The sequence below is a fragment of the Nelumbo nucifera genome, chromosome 1 (assembly GCF_055504915.1).
Source record: "Nelumbo nucifera cultivar China Antique chromosome 1, China Antique-T2T, whole genome shotgun sequence".
Taxonomy (NCBI): domain Eukaryota; kingdom Viridiplantae; phylum Streptophyta; class Magnoliopsida; order Proteales; family Nelumbonaceae; genus Nelumbo; species Nelumbo nucifera.
The window spans coordinates 68,930,259-68,945,063 of record NC_142649.1 but is presented as its reverse complement, the minus strand read 5'-3'; the positions used below and the strand labels follow the sequence as shown (position 1 = coordinate 68,945,063).

Genomic DNA, 14,805 nt, shown 5'->3' with positions numbered 1-14,805 from the left:
ACGAGCACATTTAAATTCCCTGTCATGTGATGTAACGCCCCAGAGTCAACAATCCATTCAGTGGAGTAATTCTTACCAGAGAGTTTTTCATTAGTCCTGGTTTTGTAAGCATTAAGCATGCTTACAAGAGTTTGCCATTGCTCGTCATTAAGCCCGTTCAGTCTGGTCCTGTCTTTGTCAGTCACAACTGCATTAGCAGCCACCTCACGCCCCGCTGATGACTGAGCAGTATGAGTCTATGCCGTACCTCGGCCACATTCGCCAGAAGGTCCAACAGACTTACTCGAGCTCTCACCATTCCTGTTATTGTTGGCAGCCATGGTGACTGATAGAGTCCGTTCAGTGTTTTGGTCGAAAGAAAACGGCCGTCACCGTTACCTCGCAGATATATGCAATTCGACAGAGCATCCCCAAGGCATTGGTTGCGTACTACCAGAAGTACATAGACGAACTGTTGAAGAAGGAGATCAAAGACATTCTGGTGAGGTACGACCGAACACTGCTTGTTGCGGATCCTCGGCGTTGTGAGCCCAAGAAGTTCAGTGGGCGGGGTTCTCGTGCGAGGCTCCAGAAATCATACCGTTTAGGAAGCTGGGGAGATTCCCATGGCATTTATAGTACGAAAAGCTGAAATGATGGATTATGTAGCTGAACAGATGGCCCCATATAAGAAGATACGCTGAGTCAATACCATTCCAAAATCTCCTGCTGGGAAGATCTTGAGAAGGGAGTTGATCAATCGTGCTCTCTCCTTTGCATCAGCTAAGTTATAATCTTATCTGGCAATCGGCGATTCCTCTATGCCACGGTTGCAGCGACGACACCCGGCGATCGACAATTCCACCGTGAATTCATTTCCAGTCGTGTTCTTCAACGGGGAGCGCGAAATAGATCTCGGCAACATCAATGTTCACCCGTCTGTGGAGTTCAAGAAATTCCAATCGTTCTTGAATCGGAATCTCGCCTTATCAGATCTCTGTCTCGCTTATCTGACGGAAATTGTCAAAGTCACCGCCTAGGAATCACCGCAAAATTCCGGTCACCGAGAAGGAGATTGCTTCTTTTACGTCAAGGAGGGAGAGAAGAGGCAAGCCCCGCCGAATCTTTGAAGAGGAAAATTATTTGTCTCCACATTCGATCGATTCCGCGTAGGAGAAAGCACCTCCTCTGGAAAAGATTTTCCTTCGGCGCGACGCCGGCTTGGTATCGCCGTCCCCATATCCAGAATATGAGGATAGATATGGATACGAGGGGGCGAGAGAGCGCGTGCCGAAGAGCAATGGTGTAGTGGTCTGCGAGGTGTGTTTGGATGCGAAGGAGATGAGCTGCAGTCCTTGAAGAAACAGAGGAACGTCAAGTTCTTGGGTGTGTTCGGATGCGAAGGAGATGAGCTGCAGTCCTTGAAGAAACAGAGGAACGTCAAGTTCTTGGGTGTGTTCAGATGCGAAGGAGATGAACTACAGTCCTTGAAGAAAAAGAGGAACGTCAAGTTCTGCCACCATCAAGAAACTCTGTAAACACTGCAATCTTCAATAGGTGTGTTCGGATGCGAAGGAGATGAGCTACCGTCCTTGAAGAAACAGAGGAATGTCAAGTTCTGTCGCCATCAAGAAACTCTGTAAACACATCAATCTTCAATGACGAGCTCAATCAAGAACTTTGTAAGTTCTGTGAAGAAATATTCTACTATAGCCAGAATAGGAATTGGAGATCAAGAAATCCTAATGACGACGAGAACTAACTTGCCCGAAAGTGATCAGCAGCGATAACCGTTGGTCGCGCAGCGAATAGTAACCTTGCTCTGTTACCATGATAAAAATTTCGGAAGCCAAAGGTGTCCATTTTCATTGATACCTTATGATATTTATATACAAACGATGGAATTCACAAAATACTGTAAAAAACAAATTCCTAATCCAAAAACAAAAACAAAACAAAAAGAACTTCCTAACTATTCAGGTTATATACAGATCCGAGACTCTTGCGAGTCTTATCTCCGTTCAATACCAAAGTGAGAAATCGAAGGGAGCAAAGATGTCCAGAGCCACTGTGGAGCTCGATTTCTTCGAGGTCTACCTCTTACTGCAGCGCACGAGCTGACAAGGGTTTGCGCTGCAGGTTATAAATTGATAAGCGCACGATTTCAGACTTGTCAGTGGATAAGAGAAGGAAGAGGAAGATGAGGGTTTTGTGCACTAACACTGTTCCTCGTCTTCCTCCATTTTGTGCGCGGATATCTGTTTTGCGCACTGATATGGGCGGATAAGAAAAGGAAGAGGAACAATGTCCACTGACACGGGTGAATCCATTGTTCCTTTCATTCCTCTTCCTTCTCTCATTTGCCCATGTCAGTGTGCAAAACGGAGGAAGATCCACCCATGTCAGTGCGCAAAACCCTCGTCTTCCTTTTTCTTCTCTTATCCGCCCTCGTCTTCCTCCAAGCCTCGTCGTCGTCGTCTTGGAATCTAATGTATTTCCATGAATACAAAGGCAGGGGAAGAAGACGAGGAACAGTATCACTACTTTTTTGATATTTTTTTAAAAAAATTATTTTTTATTGGTATTCAGGATAAAAATTTGCCTTTATCAGCTAAAAACCCTATAAAAAATAATGAAATTTGTTAATGGAATGATAAATGTCCTTGGCCTTTCAAAGGCCTTTATTTTGTTTTGGTCAAAGGCCTCTAGTTAGTAAATGATTTTACTACCACGTGGTGTTAAATCAAAGACATCAATGTTTTTATTATGGCCCCACCTTGAATTAGATGAAGTGGTACTGCGCTAAAACTGTAAATCCAAAGCTTGGCCCATGATATCAAATTTACATAGTAGGTGCTGGTCATCTAGATCTAGCCCAGAAGAGGAAAAAATTGCAAAGGAAAACTTATGCTACACGAAAGATATGATACCGAAGAAAGAGTTTTGACCGATCAAAATCCTTTTGGGTTAAACAAGTGGGCCATTTAAGCGATTATTATTTGTGGGCCTGGGCCACATATAATCATTTACTGTATCCCCTCTCCATTACCCAAAGGCCCAAACTAAGACCGATCAAACCTAGTAAGGCACCCAACATCGGCGGGATTCGATCCCGAGTCTCTTCTACCGTGTTACGACCATCTAGAGACCTTGCCAGCAAACGAGCTGGCACCTTCTCACGTCGTCACGTCTCCTCTCGAATTCACATCTGCGACAAACAAACGCCTAACAGCACATCCTAACCGTTTATTGCGAACATTTCCCATCTCCCAATGGCAAGTATGGAAGTACGGGAAATATTCTTAATGCACGGCGAGATGTGCATGTGGGGCGATTGTGGGGCGCAGATGTGAACTCCTCACTCTCACCCAAGACGCCAAGTATTTTAAGACAAAGAATCGTCAGTTAGAGTTCCACCTCAGACAGTCCACCCTTGCATTATTATTTGCAGGAAATCCTCTTCACGCGTTCGTCGGTTTCTTCTTTCTTTGTCTGAAAATTCACGGGAATTTTGAAAAGCCGAATACAGAGCCGATGAGTTAGGATTACCGTCTTATTGGTTCAACGCTCGTCTCTCAATATCTCTCATCTTGTTTGTTGAAAAGAAAAGGCTGGAGTAGCTCAGTCATGGCTTCTGATGTGTCAGTTAAAGCTGACGACAGCATAGACGGCGTAGATGAAGCAAGATTCCACGAATTTGAAGAAATTAGGGCTTCAGATCGATCTGATAGCAATGCATGGTCGAGTTCTTTCCACGCCAGGTCACATTCAACAACTCCAAGGAGCAGACCAAGCTCCCCGAGAAGTCCAGCTGACTCTCGTGATTCTGGTTTCGGGGCAGGCTACGGATCCTTCCCCAGCAGATTCTCTAATGTTCACAGATCTTATTCTTCTCAATCTCTTTTCGGTTCCTTCGGTTTCAGTGAATGTTGGAAGTGGAAGTCATGGAATAGTTGGAGCAATATGGAGACTAAATCAAGACAGGAGCAGCAACAGCAGCTGCAGCTACACCAACGGGCGAAAGGGAAGGCAGGCAGAGTGTGGTATTGGAAGCGAATGAGGACTCTTATTGCTATTGCTACGTTGATTGCTTGTTTTTGCCTGATGAATTGGTTAATGCTTTCTCATCTTCAAGACACGGTTAGCGGTCCCAGAGACGGGTTTCTAAAAGGAAATTCGTCATCTGTTCGTGTAAGTATCTTAATGTATATGTTCTAATTGGACACCGTCTAGTGTCACACTCTCAGATATCTTATTTTGTTACCTAACAGGAATGATAAAGAAACTTTAGAAATGAGAAAAGAAATTTGAAAGCAATAAACAGATAGGTGTTTTTGTACCTTAGATCCAGGGGAGAAGTATTCCTTCTTGTGTCCAACTAGAAGTGAAAATTTTCGTTATTTTTTATTATCTAGAAGATATGACAAAGAAACTAATTGAATATGGGAAAAAGAAATTTGAAAGTAATAAACGGACAAGCGTTTTCTTTTTCAACTTAGAATCAGAGGAGAAACTTTGCTTTTTCTGTCCAGTTAGATATTGCATTGTAAATGTTTGGAAACATCTAATAATAACTTATATGCCCATGTTAGTTCATGATATAAAATAATACAGATCCTATTTAGAAAGCATATTCATTTATTTGTGTCGAGCTCCTTTAGTAGTTTCTTTTCTGGAACTATGATTTATATTGTTAAAAAGGTCCACAAAACATTCTAATAAATTATACTGTTTTATGTGTTTCCAAGATTTTATAAAAGAGAATTACTAGATGAATATCTCTAAGACAGCATCAGGCATTCCTACTGTTTCCCTAGGCTATTGGGATTACCATCAAAGTAGAAGCTAATAAAAATAGAAATTTCTTAGTGATTGTATGGAATGTAGCTTCCTAGTCTATGTATAGGTCAATAGGTGCACCAATTTAAGTGCACTTTACTTTTATGTAATTGTTCTCATGACCCAGTAGCTGAGATGGTCACTGGGTGTCCCTCCGAATATGGAAGTGTGGGATCAAACCTGTGCAATTGCAGGCTCTCTGTTGTAAGGTCAGTGGACCTCATGTGCATACTGTTCTCTCCCCCACCCCTTAATCCCTGTAATGTGTAATATGCAATGCCAAAAAAAGCAACTTTTACATAATGGTGCGACAAGTGAAACAAGCACACTCCTTGCTCCTTTCTTCAGTTGTGTAGCAGGGCATTTTGATCCCAACTACATATGTTGCAATGCATACTTTATTACTGGTTTCTAAAGGGATTGAGGTTGAGGAAAAACTTCATTCAAGAAAAATTATTAAAAAAGGATCTCCTTCGTTCAAGGAGATTTTTTTGAAAGCAATGCTATTGTTATATTTGGATATACCATTTTGTCAAGATCAATTTGAGCAGCACACAAGTCATTGGCACAAAGTTGTTTACTTATTTTTTTTGTAATATTTTCAGGGGAAATTGAGCAAGTTTTCCAAAGGGAAAAAGATTTACAGAGGTAGATATGCTAGGATGCTGGCTTTGGCTGCCCATGCTTTAGCAGAGGTGGGTTTTGGATACAAAGTTTTCTCATGATGAGGCATTTCATGTTCTGGTTTGGAAAATTATTGTTGTTAATGATTTTTTAGAAATTCTATATTCAGGGACAGAGCAAACCTGAGCCTAAAGATTTATGGGTAGAACCCCTGATCTATGCTTCTGCTTGGACACCTTGTGCTGATCAACGCAACTGGGAACCTTCTGGTAACTCTATTTGGGAACTCTTTGTTAAACATCTAATTATATTCATCCATTTTGGTTCATTTGTTGTTTAGGGGTCTGTAACTGTATTAGCATAGTACCTGTACTCTTATTTTGTTGTTCACATTGCTTCTTTTCATATATACATGTATGTCCATGGGTCCATGCAAGTGTTGCATGTTGTGCTGATACTACTTTGCTATCTGTATTTGCATGTATAGGATAGGGTGATACTGATCTCAACATTGGTGTATGTATGTTATCAGATGTTGGTTTCTAATTTACTTTGTGAAAATTGACATTCCAGAAGGGAACAATGGATACATTATTGTCAGTGCAAATGGTGGAATAAATCAGCAGCGAGTAGCTGTAAGTAATCTTCTACAAAGAAAATTTGCCTGCATCCTACTTCTTGATGTTGAACTTATCTTCAAAAAATTATTTTCTGAGAGTTGGGAATGTTAAATTTTGCATGCCATTTTCAAATATATAATGTTGTCAAATATGCTTGGTAACAGGTCTGTAATGCTGTTGCAGTTGCTCGGTTACTTAATTCTACTCTTGTCATTCCAAAATTCTTGCTCAGTGATGTTTGGAGAGATGAGAGGTAACATTCTTTTAACACATTAGTGCATTCATATATGTTAATTTTATGCTTGGTCTGATGTTCCTAGTTCAACTATGATGTTTGTCCTTTTACGTTTGTTAAGGTTTAATGGGATTGCATGTCCAAGCTTAACTGAGACTTATAGAATGAACGTTCTAACAGTTTGAAAGTTGAAAAAAAGGAAAACGGTTTCAATAAATTGTTGTATCCTTTATAAGGATGCATGGGAGTATTTGGCAAGTTTGCTTGGAGTATTTGACAGTTCCTCCTAGGGTTATATGGGTCAATGTTTTGAAAAACATGATTTTTTTATAAATAAAGTAGAACATTATATTAATTTAATTTAATAAGTGCAACTAATACAAGTAAACTTGGAGAGGTGCTAGCTGCATACTCTCCAAGGAAAAAATCAAGCTACAACTGCGCCGAATACAAATGGTCCCTGGCTACCCCTTGCTTGGCTAGACAGTCAGCCATAGCATTGGCTGACCTCCCAACCCATTGTACTCTTACAATCAGACCCCTTATTAACCACTTGAACCTCCTGGTTTCATTCTTATAACACCACACTGCAGACTCAGGATTCTGTAGCCAACCCAAGGTTCAAAGTTTCAATACGTATCGGGTCATATCGACTGATATGTATCGTATCGTGGGCTTCCCGATATGTTTTGGGATCTAACCCGGTTCAGGGGGTAGACGGACCTTAAAACTGAACCCTCTGAACCAGATTGGAAAAAAAACTAAAAAAAAAGGACACGAGCCTCAATATAGTCCGATACGCCCCTACCGGCGTATCGGATTGTATTGATATTTTGAACCTTGAGCCAACCTACTACCACCTTGGAATCTCCTTCAATTAACAGCTGTACCACACTTAACTGAATAGCAAACTATACACCTCGAATTGCAGCAAACAACTCTGCCTAGTGGAGTCCCCAATACCAAGGGGGCCCGAGAAAAGAAGTACCATATTTCCGTCCTCATCCCTTATAACCCCTCCCAATCCAGAAGGACCTGGGTTGCCTTAACTACTTCCATCAAAATTCAGCTTCAAAACCCCTACAGGAGGAGGTGCCCATCTTACATTTGCTCTAGGTTTTAGGGAAGAGCTACTTGCCACTACAGCCCAATTTCTCCATAAGTCATTAAGGGAGAAATGAAGGAACAGCTCCGAGAATTTCAACCACTGGATAGCCCTATTCAAGATGCATTTCTTTAGTTCTTGTGAATTTCTCTCCTTCTCTTGAAACACTCTAGCATTCCTCTCTTCTCAAACAGTCCAGATCAATGCTGCTCTTGCACACCTCCACATTAATCTTCCTCTCTTTTGGTGCCAGGCAAAAGTAGAAGGATAAAAAAGCATACTTACTTCAGCTGGCCTGCTCCATCTTTATCCAAACAACAAAGAAAGCCAATCCCACAACTCTGCAGGGAAAGAATAGAAAATTAGTAAATGGTAGCAGTCTTCACCATAGGACCAACAAAGGATGCACTAGTTAAGGGAGAGACAAAGGAAAGGTCTTCTCTTTTGTAAATTATCCAAGGTGTTTATTTTTCCGTGAAACATTTCCCGGAAAAATGCCCAAACCTTAGGGGTAATAGGCCTGCACCAAACCTCCTTGACAGGAAAAACTGTTGAGAGGGAGGGGAGACCAAGAGACCTGAAAAAAGAAGCACAAGAAAAAGACCCTTTAGGTTGTGGTGACTGGTGACCAAACCCTTTTTATCTGGTTCAAAGGGATCTAAGAAAACTTTTGCAAGAAGACTCAACATCCCGGTTTGGTGCCGACCTAGTAAGACACTCAATTTCCTCATCCCTTAAACTTCTATGAAATCCAAAAGCTACTTTCTCTAGGATTTGCCCCCAGCGGAAGCCCCAAGTAGGTCAAAGGCCAAGTAGAAGTGGAACACTCTAAACACTCTGCAATGGTCTGAACCTCTCTTAATTCCAAGTTAACACCTACTACTTGGCTCACAAGCGATGCTCATTTTGTGGGGGTAAACCTCACCTGCCTTGTTGCTATTTTTAATGCATTAACCATAAATTTAATGCTGAATTTGTAAATTATTATATTGTAGGTTGTAGCTATGGTGTTTAAACCGTTAAGCCTATTTAGGATTTCAAAGAATAAGACAATGACTTTCATGTTAATAACATGATGCTCTAACCAATTAAGCTAGAAGACATTTTTGGAATATTTTAATTCTTTCAGAATTTAGATTGCACTTTTTTGTTTTGAAAAAGGTAATGTATTGTATTAAGATAAAACAAAATGATCGAAGATATACAATCAGCCCAGAACCCCTGTACAAAGAGAATCTGTACTAGGGAAAACCCAACAGACCCAATTACAATAAATCCAACCAACAAGAAATTTACATATTTCTGACCAAAAGAAGATCCCTATAAAAAACGAACTTGTATGTCTGAATTTGGACAGTGTGATTTTCTAACAACGAAAGCAACATGCCCGAAACTTTTTAGATTGAATATTCTTGTATAACAAGTTTTTCTTTTGATTTTTTTTTCCCAAAAAGTGGCACCTCACTGTATTCAAGTGTGTTCCTTGTCTTGGGCTTTGCCTCTCCTCTCTAGGAACACCTTTTGAGTTAGTTCATTTCTCACTTAAAAAAAAAAAAAACTGGTTTGGGCTCTCTTCAATCATGCTGGAAATTTATTCATCGTAAAAATCATGCTGGAAAATTCTTCAGACTTATCAATGGTTGTGTAGGGGTCCTTGGGAAGTACATAATGGCCACTTTTTTAAATGAAACTATCCATCCTCTGGAGGTAATTAGTGAAGTATGGGTATTAATAGATATATAAGTGGCAGGCTTTATGGTTAATTGGAGGAAAGTCTCATACAACATCTCCTATTTCTTTCGAAATGTAGGCCTTGTGAATTTTTTCATAGATTTCTTGTATAGGCTTTTCCCCTTTTTCCTCATATAATCTTTCTTGATTTATCAATGCATAAATCAAGTAAATCATTAACTAATGATATGTTCCATAAATAATTAACTAATAGGGTGGACCTATGAAATATACTTTTTTTAGGACACCCATGGGATAAACTTGAGTAGGGCCATATATTGGGTCAGATTCAAATAATCAGATCTAAATGTCTAGATTTATTCACTCAGATGCTAGATCCAGATTTGATCCTAGATTGGTTGAATCCATATTAAGCCTATTGGGTTGAGTCTGAGTCTTTTCATAGAATATTTGTTACACACACCCATAGGATAAACTTGAGTAGGGCCATAAATTGGGTCAGATTCAAATAATCAGATCTAAATGTCTAAATTTGTTCTCTCAGATGCTAGATCCGGATTTGATCCTAAATTAGTTGAATCCATATTAAGCCTATTGGGTTGAGTCCAAGTCTTTTAATAGAATATTTGTTATCATAAATTCAAATCGAAATATTAATAACACTGATTCAAAACAACATTTCAATTGAGAGCACAGAGTTCAAAGCATTGAGCTCTATGCATATATGGTTTCCTAAATAGGTCAATCAAGAATCTTGTCTACATTACCAAAGTGCCATGTGGAGAATTGATTTAGCTGAAGCTGTCCAAGGTAGGGGATCCTAGAGCTGCTGCACATTGAGTCCCCTGGTCAATGTGCCCATCACTTCACTTGGTCTTGGCATTTGATACTAACCATTCATTTTTTTATTTGAAACAGCCTACAGAACAGGGCTATTCTTAAAAGCTTGAAAATTTAGCAAGGACTTATAAACGAATAAGCATCCCATAAAATGAGGGTGATCAATGGAGAGGCCAGTAAGTGATGTCCAGACCATGTTGATACATGGAAGATTCTTAGGTCATATAGAAAGGTCTTATCACTTTATAGTTACTTTACCACATAGGGTCATATTATCAAATGAAAAAAGAAACTCTTATTGAGGTGTCTTTCCATCTAGAAGACTGTTATTGTATTATACTAAAATATACTTATTGTCGAGAACCATCCTTGCCAATTTTATAGTTCAATTTCTTTTTCTTTATATACTAGTTACATGTTGTTAGTCTCGTCGCATGAAATGAAGTCCCCCCCAAACAGTCACAAAGGCTCCATTTGTTTCACTATAGAAAGTGATAAATTGTTTAAATCTACAAAATCAGTTATTTTTTGCCCTTTTACTGCAAAGGCATTGTTTTCTGTCCCCTTTACATGGAAGCAACACAGCCAACAGGAGAAAAAAAACAAAAATAAAACAGAAAACAAAAAAAGTGCTATATCAATATCATCACCATGACAATTATGGCTTAGCAGGTTGGTCAGTTGTTTTGTTATGTTATTGATATTATACATGTTTTAGACTCACCTCCTTCTTTAGAAATGGAAAAGTGACAGTATCATATTCTATAATTTCTTAGCCAATTCAGCGATATCTATCAGGAAGAGCACTTTATCAACTACTTGAAGCCTGATATTCGGATTGTAAAGGAACTCCCTATGCAACTGCAATCATTGGATTTGGAAGCAATTGGTAGCGTTGTAAGTAGCCTTTAGTTACCACCTTTCTATCAAGATTCTTAGGTCATGTAGACAACTTGTCACTTCCATGGTGTATTTTCCTTGCTTTTGGTTGGCATTACTTATGGGAATTCCTGCCAGGTTACCGATGAAGACATAATGAAAGAATCTAAGCCAAGTTTTTTCTTCAAACACATTCTTCCAATCCTACTCAAGAATAGAGTTGTCCATTTTGTTGGGTTTGGGAACCGTTTGGCATTTGATCCAATTCCATTTCAGTTGCAGGTATCTTAATATAATAATTGCTTTCTGATCCAATAATTGTTTCTTGAGGACATCTATATGTGTCTGTCTATTATATATGATGTACCATTTTCTGATAATTTTATTTTATTCCTCCTCTTTTTCCACTTCCTAATTGAGGGACTTCATCTAGAGACTCCGATGCAGATGTAACTTCCATGCACTGCGATTTGTACCCAAAATCCAGCAAACTGGTGCTTTGCTCATTCAGAGGATGCGTCAGTATATGCATCATCAAGGACCTTTGGATCATTACCTGGTTGGTCCATTTGCAGAGGGATCAAACATGAAAAAGAAAGTGTATTCTCCTGTAACAAACTCCCGATATTTAGCTCTACACCTGAGATTTGAAATTGACATGGTAGCTCATTCTTTATGTGACTTTGGTGGTGGTGAAAGTGAGAGGAAAGAGCTAGAAGAATTTCGCAAGATCCATTTCCCTGCATTGGCTCTTCTTGAGAAGAACCACAAGTATGCTTAATGTGGTTATCATTTGATTTCCAACTAATCTCTTTATAAATTTTTTTTATATCTTGGTTATTAATTAAAAGTGCATTGTTGATGTTTCTTTTATTTATTTAAGTTATTTAACGTGTTGCAGGTTACCTTCTGCTGCAGCCCTCCGTTCAGAAGGCCAATGTCCACTAACACCTGAAGAAGCAGTACTTATGCTTGCAGCTCTTGGTTTCAGCCGTAAGACACGTATATATCTAGCAGGAGCCCAAATTTATGGTGGAAAGTCAAGGTTGGCTGCTTTGACTGGCTTGTATCCTAATTTGGTTACAAAAGAAGATCTGCTTTCATCATCTGAAATTGAACCATTTAAGAACTTCTCATCACAGGTAATCAACTTATTGTATTTATTTTCTTTAGTCTGGTTTTGTTGCTGCAACTGTTATATGTACCTATCTACCTGATTGGGGTCCCTTTGCTTGGTCAAGGGTCTAAGCATGATTTACAGATATACTTTGTATTGGCTCCATACCCTACCTATGTAGGGTTGAATCTTATTTCAGGATCAACCCTAAGGTGACTGACCTAACCTGATTTTAATTCAAATTCACTGCATTTTCCATGCCTTGAATCGAAAAATCACCAACTTTTTGGTTAGGTTTATATTGAGTTTGAGGTCTCAGACTGCTTGACTTCCACCTGGGGTTATTTTGTGGAAATTCTTAATTGGCTGGACCAAATTGTTTCTTTACTTAATTATTTTGAATCTGTAATTTTTGTTTATAACCCTAGAACTTTGACCTTGGGGGTTCATACTATAACCCAGAAAGCTAAACTTTTTAGGGATAGGACTATTTGGTGGCAATCTGCCCCGGATTGGCTGGAACCTTTTATCTGTAATTTTGTTGTGGTTTAATCTATATTTTCACTTATCAAAAAAATAATAATAATAATAAAAAGACTGCTTGACTCCACTTGACTTTTTTCTGTTACATGTTTTCTTCCCTTGTGCATATTCTAACATATATTCATTTGTCAGAATATGAACACAGAAAACTAACTTGGTTGATGACAAAATGCCAACACATAAGGCTCAGTTTGGGAAGTCCACAAATACAAATATGTACACTGCAAAACCTTGTATATTGTATTTTTGAACCTTGTATTTGCACTGTACATATTTGTATTTGTACTCTTCCCAAACTGAGCCTAAGGTATTATAGGTTTTCAGTTCAATTGTCATTAAATTAATGTAATTAATTGAGAAATGTTTAAACTATTGTATCTGATTCACTCCAACCTAGCCCAATGTGAATCACAGCAGCCATCCGATATGGGTTAACTACCTCAAGTCACTCTTTGGGAGTTTGTGTGTGGATTGAATTTCAGCTCTTGAGGGTAATCAGATTGGTCCAACCAGACCCGCAGAAACAGATGATCTTTTTTTTTCTTCGGTTATCACATGGGCTTTGGGCTAATGGCTTAACTTATTTGTGGCAACACTTTGGTTCATGATCTATGTAGTAACTTCCTCATGTGAAAGATGAATTAAGAACAAGAAAGATTATTTCCAACCATATTCTTGAGAATGGGTGCGCATAAAAAACTGAAGCAGAAAAAATGGAGCATGTTAGATTATTTTATGTTTTAAAATGCATAAAAGTTCCTTTTATATTTGGTGTTGATGGTATGTGTATTTATCATTTCTGTAGTTAGCAGCACTGGACTTCATTAGTTGTGCCGCTGCCGACGCATTTTCCATGACAGACTCTGGAAGTCAACTATCATCATTAGTTTCAGGCTATCGGATATACTACGGTGGAGGAAGAATGCCAACGATAAGGCCAAACAAGCGCCGACTTGCCGACATATTCTTGAAGAACAATACAATTGAGTGGAAGGTGTTTGAAAAGAGAGTAAGAAAAGCAGTCAGGCAAACCAAGCAGGCTCATGAAAGGCCTGTTGCGAGGAGCATTTACAGGCATCCTAGGTGTCGGCAATGTATGTGCAATACAGAAATATAGGCAGGGTTTTGCAAGAAATTTGGTATCATTGTATCAATTAAAATTTTGAAATTTATTTTGTTTGATTATTAGATTCTGGCTCCAATCAGCGAGAGAATGGGAATTCCTTATTCAATACAGAACCACAGAAGTGAAAGAAAACGAATATAAATTGATTCTAAAGGGCAATAATATTTCCATTGTTATATTTCCAATTTCCTGTCAACCTCTAATCGTATTCTGCTACATTTTCTGCTTGTTCCCTTCTCCCCATCTGACAGCAGGATCAGCCAATAATAGAAAGTTCATCTGATCAAGGATTAAGCTCGACGATATATTGATCTCCCAGTACAAGGGGCATTAGTTTGTTTCTCAATGTCTAAGGTTAAAGTGTTAGACCCTGATTTTTTCTTTTTCTTTTAACAACTCGAGAACAATTGAGCAATGCAGTGAGCTACTTCGTTGCAGTCAGGTCCCTATGACCGATTAGGAGATGCACTGATAGAATTGCAATTGGCGATAGTATTGTGGTTACGTCGGGGGGGGGGGGGGGGGGGGGGGGTGGTTCTGAGGATGCCACCAACAGGAGATTATAAATTGTTTGAGCGTCACCTCAAACACAGCTGCAGAAAGACCCAACCCAATATAACTATTTGAATTCCACTCCAAACTGCCATGGCTTCCATTTCAAGGGGTGACGAACAGCACTGCTCTTGCATAAAAGAAGGAGAACCGAGCTCGTCCCTCATCAGGACACCAGCGCTTGCTTTCCCATTATGACAAGCACCATCGAAATTGACCTTCAGAACCCCCTGTGCTGGTTTCAGCCACCTCCCATGTGCTAAACTGTTAACTGACTTATAACTAAGGGGATGTTTGGAGGAACGGTATCTGTTTTTCAAAAAAAAAAAAAAACAGTGCCACGTCGGGTCCACATAGGCGTTTCAACAAACACCCATGTATCTCATTGCTTGGTTCAGTCGATTATTAAAAAGTTGGGCATGCCTCAAAAATCAGGACCCACCGATGCATGAAACGCCAACATCGGTGAACCGTTTCCCCCAACGGTTGACTGATGTGTATCCTATGTTGTGCTTATCTGTCAGCACATACATGAAAAACGGTGATGAAAATCACCTTACCAAACAACATAATGTTGCTCACTGCCTACATGGCAAAAGCGTTTTTTTGTGTGAAAAATGGGTCTTGGAAGCATGGGTGTTTTTTCTTGAAAAT

At 39.3% G+C, this 14,805-nt stretch overlaps 1 protein-coding gene across 1 annotated transcript; it reads left to right on the top strand.

Moving 5' to 3' along the window:
* Positions 1-13,784, top strand: LOC104594078 (O-fucosyltransferase 2-like). Its single transcript, XM_010254206.3, has 11 exons — positions 1-1,661; positions 3,431-4,170; positions 5,424-5,513; positions 5,612-5,711; positions 6,016-6,077; positions 6,227-6,315; positions 10,711-10,831; positions 10,952-11,095; positions 11,247-11,584; positions 11,715-11,955; positions 13,279-13,784. Exons 2-11 carry the CDS (start codon positions 3,607-3,609, stop codon positions 13,588-13,590), a joined length of 2,061 nt encoding a protein of 686 aa, XP_010252508.1. The 5' UTR covers positions 1-1,661; positions 3,431-3,606; the 3' UTR covers positions 13,591-13,784.
* The last annotated feature ends 1,021 nt before the right edge of the window (positions 13,785-14,805 follow it).

Coding starts and splice junctions, on each gene's coding strand:
- LOC104594078 (XM_010254206.3), top strand. CDS start 3,607: ATGGCTTCTGATGTGTCAGTTAAAGCTGACGACAGCATAGACGGCGTA. Junction 4,171..5,423: donor GAAATTCGTCATCTGTTCGT/GTAAGTATCTTA, acceptor TAATATTTTCAG/GGGAAATTGAGCAAGTTTTC. Junction 11,585..11,714: donor CTTCTTGAGAAGAACCACAA/GTATGCTTAATG, acceptor AACGTGTTGCAG/GTTACCTTCTGCTGCAGCCC.